The sequence below is a fragment of the Electrophorus electricus genome, chromosome 14, assembly GCF_013358815.1.
Source record: "Electrophorus electricus isolate fEleEle1 chromosome 14, fEleEle1.pri, whole genome shotgun sequence".
Lineage (NCBI taxonomy): Eukaryota > Metazoa > Chordata > Actinopteri > Gymnotiformes > Gymnotidae > Electrophorus > Electrophorus electricus.
The window spans coordinates 14,330,001-14,336,885 of NC_049548.1; the positions used below are offsets into that span (position 1 = coordinate 14,330,001).

The following is a 6,885-nucleotide window of genomic DNA, read 5'->3' on the forward strand; positions in this document are numbered from 1 at the left end:
TTCGCCGACGTGGCCCGGTGGTGGAAAGGCCTTTGCGGGTGCAACGGCACCCCCCTCAGGAGGAGCACATCCCTGACTACACCCCTGAAGGCCTTGCTGACGAAGCAGTAGAGAAAGAAGTTGACAGCAGTGTTGAGCATGGCCAGCATGTTGGACAGGTCGTAGGCCAGGTGCACACGCCAGTCCCGGTAAACAGACGCCACGTACAGGTGATAGAGCATCACCGTGGTCCGCGGGGCCCACAGCACCGTGAACACGGAGGTGACAGCCAGCAGCATGGCCGTGGTCTTCCCCAGCCTGCCGGCCCCGGCAGGCACCTTCTGCCCGCCCTCCCCTTGGCAGCTTCGCTGGCGATGCCGCCGTCGAAGCCTCAACACGATCAGCGAGTTGAGCACCAGGAAGATGCCGCACGGCAGGAAGTAGATGATGACCACATGGGCCCAGATCAGGGCGGAGTCCAAGATCCCGGGCGGGCTGCTGACCCGCCACATGTCTGACCACCAGAAGAAGGGCACGCCTGATGTCAGCGCCAGGGTCAGGACGCCGGCGATGATGCGGCGTGCCCGGGCCGGGTAGCTGATCTGTCGATGAAGCAGTGGGTGGCACAGGGCGACGTAGCGGTCGATGGTGAGGGGCACCGTGGCCCAGATGGACGCGTGGTTGGCGGCGAACTCCAGCATGCTGACGGAGCGAAGCAACACCTGGGGCACCTCGCGGTGGAAGACGGCCGTCTCCAGTAGGAAGCCCACGAAGATGATGAAGAGCTGGCTGAGGATGTCGGCACCCGTCAGCGCCAGCAAGTAGACGTAGAGGGCCTTCTGGGTGCGCGCGGCCAGACGGGACAGGGCTACCAGCGTCAGGATGTTCACTGAGAGACGGACGGGAGCAAAGGAGGGAGAAGGAAGAGGACGATAGAGAAAAAGGGAGAACAGACAAGAGGAGGAGACGTGATGAGGAGAACGTAGAGGATAACAGGAAGGCAGCGTGGGTCAGGGAGGACAGGCAGAGAGAGGAGGTGCAGAGGACACAGCTGATCCATAACTACTGAGTGGATTTGTCATTATGACGTTTGCCCACCGTCACCAAAATGCTGATCGAATGTTAGAGAAAAGTGTGACATCGTGCAGCAAACTGTCCAGGTGCTGTCACGGAGTACGCTTGATTTCAAACAAACAAACAAAAAAAGTCAAGCCAGGCTGTTTTTTGATCCTAAGAGGAGTCGACAAAAATGTCAGCAGGTGAATCTTTAAATCTGGTTCTCGATTACTCCTAGCCTAATACTCTACCTAGTTGAAAGCTGTTATACTCTAAAGCAATGTTTAAATTGAAACAGGCACTAAACTCTTTCCTAAAAGCATTGGCTATTTGAAGCTTTGCTCAAAGTTTCTTAACATGTGAAGCTTTTCTAAGCTATCAGTGCCAAATAGCACCTACTCACTGTGGTGGTTGAAACACAACACAATCCCCTGTTGACAGGTTTCAGTCAGCACTGCTGGTTCTTCTTTATCTTGGCTATTATCTTTTTGGCATAAGAATATTATTTGACTATTAAGCTGAATAAAAAGCCTGTTATACAATCGATGTATTATAGATGTGTGAGAACACATTGTTCTCCAGTCGCTTTTGTTTTGGCTGTAGAACGATTTTGCACTCTACTGGAACACAGCAGATAATGGAACATAACCTGTTGTTTGTATTCTGTGGGACCCTGTGATAAGGATGTATGGGACCATTTTAGAGATCATTAAAATATTCATGTTAAGATAATTACTTATTGATCTGTTAATTAATCAACTAAGTGATTGATTTGCTCGTGTTCATTGTGCTTAGGTATTGCCCGTGGACATTTTCACGTGACACAGATTGTCACTTGACATAGTGAGTATGTCTCTGACTCTGGATTGTCTAATAGCTGTATGTCGTCAGTATTTCCAGAGTAAATCACCTCTGGGAAAACGATCAAATGACAGCTTGTTGTCATTTCTTTTGCAATTCCGATTTCGTCAGCGACACAGACGCTGGGGTGGCTCACCTGGAACTCCCACACACAGGAGGATGCTGTAGTAGATGACGGGGACGTAGCCGAGCATGCACTCTGACCTCTGTTGGTCCTCAGGGCTCTCCTGCTCCCCCTGGTGGCCTGGCCCTGTGTCATTGTGCCAGCTGACCATAGCCCTCGCCTTTCTCCTGTACCCACACAGAGGATAAGTGGGTAAAACATTCAAGTGGCTTAATATTCTTTAGTGGTCATGTGGTTTCCTGTCCCTTTGTAAACAGTTGACGAGACACAGTTGGGTCAGCATGGTCTCCATTAAAGGCTACAGTAAGATAGTATAGGCTATAAAGGCTTTAGTACCATAATAAGAGCCCCCTCGCAGCTCCTGTACATCACTATAGCAGGCACCGTGTAGCTCAGCCTGTATAAGTCATGTCTGGCTTCAAGATCTTAACCCTCATCCTCACAACAGGGTCGTGCTTATTTAGCAAAAGGCCACATAACATCTAACCTGGAGTTAGCAGGGCACATGCGTTAGTAGACTGATGGCAGGTGGCGGTGCAAACATAAGCTCAAACACTGCCATATCAGGTGAGGAAGTGTGCTCTTTTAATATAGCCCTGCTGAATACCACAGGACACGGACCTGTGCTGGTCATACACATTAACCTGAAACGTTAAGACACACTGAGTGCGACACATTTCTGCAGAGTGGAAAGACGCTAATGGTTCTGAAATGTTTAGATCAGGCTATGGGGTTAATGACAGAAAGAGCCGACCAGTAAAGCAGCAGACACTTAGAAACAAGATCCTGCTCTCTGATGGGGACCAAGGGCCCAAAACTGCACTGTTTCCTCATCTCCTTATCTTCTTTTTCTCTTCCAGCCTTTTAATGTATCTTTCACCCAACTCAACATCATCCGTCTGCTTTGCTGGACATTCCGGAATGCGTGTTACGGTGCATGTTCCTAGCAACCGCTTGCCTTTTCCACTTGACCCGGAAGTAGCTCCAAAATCGATAGCCTGGCTTGTATTATTTTCTTTAACAACGTCAGGTAGAGCCAGTGCCTTTCCATCCTCCTGATAATACGACCCTCAGACCTCCAGTGCTGATTAAAGGCTGGCAACAGCTTTAATGTAGAGGAGTGAGTAAAACTACACTGCAGTGCACGCAGAGATGACTCGAATTCTAGGAGACGGCAGGAAGTGTGTTACGCATTTTTTGCTTAGGAGGGCAAATTTACAATGAGCAATGGAAATAGAGAGAACAGGAGAACATCTGTCTTCTGTCACCTCATAATTGCTGCTGTGTCACGACCCCGGGGGGGGGGGGGGGGGGGTGTTATTTGTGACTCCACTGCGGTTGAGCGTACTTAACTCCCGATTCTCAACTGCAGTGACCTGTGAATAACCCCAGCCATGTTTTTGTACATTTTGTTCACTGACAATTAGAGCCTAACAAAGCAATTAATCAGGTCCAGCATTTTGAAGAACTAGCTGATGGGGACACCGATGAGGAGCCGGTCTCAGAGCTTTAGAAACCATGTTCAAATTCAATTTGCTCACATCACAAATTTGAATTGAAAGAAGCTAGGGCTTCTTAGAAGAGTGACTACTGATCTGAGAACAGTATTACTGTGCAAGCAACTGGTTGCTGTAAGCAATTGCTTGTAGGATAATCCTTGCAAAATCTCAGGAGAATGTGTTGTGTTCATTTCTTTCTCTTAATACAATAGATTTATAAAAGGAGATTTAAAAACTGGGTTAGGTTTAAAGATTTAAATTGCAGAGATTAAAGATTAAAACTAATTAGTTTTAATGGATATTTAAAGAAGACTTTTTTTTCCAATTTAACTCCATTCCCCACACTTTTTGAAAGACATCTATAAAACCCTTATACCATGTAATCTTCTATGCTATGAAGAAAAGGTTTATTTTCTGGGCATTGATCTTGTATGCTAATGACCACAACTCTCATTGGCTGCCTCTGAAGACAGGGTGGAAACCGTGTGAAGATCTCTGCAGTGAGCTCAGATAGTGACAGCAGAGTGGCAGGGTTTGTTTGAGTGTCAAATATACGCTTGTTTGATGTGAGATCACGAGCAGTATATCCAAACAGCAGAATAACATGTTCTGCATAGAAAAGGAAACTGTGGGTATGTGTGGATTGGTAAGGAAAATGTATTTTTTATTTTTTTGTATTTTTAGCAAGTTATACTAAAGGTTGGCCAAGAAACACTTTGTCTTTCTCTGTATGTCACCAGATTTTAAGATAAGAGCCACAATCCCAATGCATTACTAACGTTCTCATCTAGCTGGCTGACGCACAGAGCTATGATCACATAGAACTGCTCGGACAGAACATCCAGGCCTCGGTGTGACACTGGAGCTCATGGCCTGCAGTCTGTGATGGTCCAGGGCGATGAAAGTGCATTACAGGCCTGGGGGCATCTGGGGGATGCCGTACGATTCTGTTGAAGCAGGGAACCGGAGGATCAAACGTGGGAAGTGCTGTCCAAGTGCACTTCTGCATTCTGACACCCTTGGAAGCTCCTTGGGAAGCCACTCTGACGCTACACCACGGTGGAGCATGTATCATTAATGCCATGCTGCGAGTCCTATAATGATGTGAAATCCACACGCCATCACCATTCATAGCATGCTGGGCAAGAATATCCACCAGGCTGAATAGGGTCTCAGATTTCATGCCACAATATAACCACTGCTTCATGTAGCACGCGGGCACCTGGTGTGGTCGTGTTCTCGAGCTCAGCAGAATTATCTGTGGTCTGGTGTTCTGGGGACAGCTAGGCTGCGTGGAATAGGACAGAGAAAGGATGCAATGAACTCTACTCAGTACTCTCAATTATTCATGAGGAGACAGGACACCTGAAACAATAGCCAAGCTCAAGGACAGAGCCATATCTGTACTGCATGTGTCCCAGCACATTTGGGAAGAAAACAGCCCAGATCACCACTTTCAGGGAGAGGGAGGAAGAATGACTGATTCTGGATGCTGTGCAAATTTACAGTGGTCCTACATTTAACCGTACCCGACAAGTGAATCTGGAAACTCCTAAACTTTCTTTCCTCAGTTTTCTGAGGATTCAAAAGAGTGAGATTTCACAACTTTTTAATGTGACCTATGTACTTCCTGTCATGTGAGCGAGAATTAAAAAGACATAACCCAGGAGGAAGACTTGAAGTGTCCAGTGACCAACTGATCTCCAGCACAAATCACTCCAATGAAGTCTGTATGTTTTGAAAGGTTTTTGGTTGGTAGTCATAAATAAAGAAGCAGATTACATAAGTATAAATCAATCTCCAGAAATAAAAACCCACAGACGTGAAGGAAAGAAAACATAGACTGATATATTTACATAAGCATTTTTTAAAAAGAATTACTGTTGACTCAAACACCAAGATAACCGAAAGAAGTGGTTTTCATTCCATGTCATATTTGGACATAATTTAGACACAAATTGGACATCAAATTTGCCTTTTCATATAATGATGTTCTCTCTTTTAGTAACAATTTTCCAAACGAAACAACTGGAGCCTCAGAAAACTGTGATTTCCACTTGGAAATTGTACAGTGCAAGATTAACATTAATCGGTGTATAGAAAACCCACCTCTGCCATTTTACTGTGTTTGCCTAACAAATATTTAACAAAACATTATTGCCAGAGTTATCAAGATGAGAAGGAAAACATGTATATTTAACTGGCTTCAGAAAATAAATGGTCCTGGCAGGGAGGGTAAATATTTGAATAAGAGGGTCTAAGAGAGATGGAGAGAAAGCAGGACAGGCCCTCTTACCGTCAGGGTCAGGCACTGGTCCCCATCTGCCCACTGTGGGCTGGAAGCTCCTCTGCGGGGCTGCGGATCCCTAGAGCCCGATTCCCAGCCCGGGCTTCTGTGAGGAAGAGGAGGAGGAAGAGGGGGAGAGGGATTGAGAGTGGTGGTCCCCGAACCGCTGGCCCATTGCTGCGGCTGGCTGGGCAGAGAGTGAGAAAGGACAGGAGAGAAATGAGGGAACCAAGGCGAGAGACAGAGTGAAGGAGAGAGGGGGGGAGAGAGAGAGAGAGAGAGGGAGAGAGAGAGAGAGAGAGAGAGAGGGAGAGAGGGGGAGACAGAGAGAGAGGGAGAGGAGGTTGGGAGAGAGATGAATTAGGGAGGGGTGAGTGTGTGCATGTATTAACGAGGTCTCTTTAGGCATTGTGGCTTTGTACTGAATATAAATAAGATTTAATACAACCAGTCTCTTCAGGTGTGTATTTTAGAACCTTTCACAGAAACAAACTTTATAACTTTAACAATATAACTTTATATAACTGTTATAAAGAACACAAACAAATTTGGAACAATTAATAACTTGACTGATACCATAGTTGACCCTGATGTGGTGTGATTGATTCAGTCTCCAACAGCAAGCTCACTTCTTGATTCTATGCCTCTTCTATCAGCAGATATTCGAGACTGAAGCTTTCATCAGCGCAGTCTCTCCCATACGTCCTCAGATACATTCTGTGCTGTGGAGTATTCCAAACCACAGGAGCAGGGTGGGAGGTAAAGGTCTCATTGAGATCTAAGGAGACGTTATGGAGGCAGTCTTCCTCATGGCAAAAAGGAGTGTAGCAGTGTCTTCTTCAGGGATTTCTCCACTTTGCTATAATTACATCATGCAACAGCCACTTAAAACCTGCTTCTTTTCCAGTTACTCTCTCTCTTTCTCTTTCTCCCTATCTCTCTCTTTCACTCTCTTGCTCACTCTCCCTCTCTTTCAATTCAATTCATCTTTATGGGCATGGCTATACCAGGTACAGTTTTACCAAAGCAAATAACTGATTTAAACAGAACATGTCAATTGCTAAGATACTAGAAAAAAA

At 46.0% G+C, this 6,885-nt stretch overlaps 1 protein-coding gene across 1 annotated transcript in view; it reads right to left on the reverse strand.

Moving 5' to 3' along the window:
- The window catches only part of gpr142 (G protein-coupled receptor 142), a 6,488-nt gene extending 533 nt beyond the window's left edge, over positions 1-5,955 (reverse strand). The window contains exons 1-3 of the mRNA XM_027013089.2: positions 5,816-5,955; positions 2,033-2,187; positions 1-868 (exon numbers count right to left, since the gene is read on the reverse strand). The exon at positions 1-868 is cut by the window's left edge and continues 533 nt beyond it. Coding sequence (XP_026868890.2) covers positions 1-868; positions 2,033-2,171 — 1,007 coding nt within the window. The 5' untranslated portion in view covers positions 2,172-2,187; positions 5,816-5,955. The remainder of the gene's footprint in view (positions 869-2,032; positions 2,188-5,815) is intronic.
- Positions 5,956-6,885: the final 930 nt, after the last annotated feature.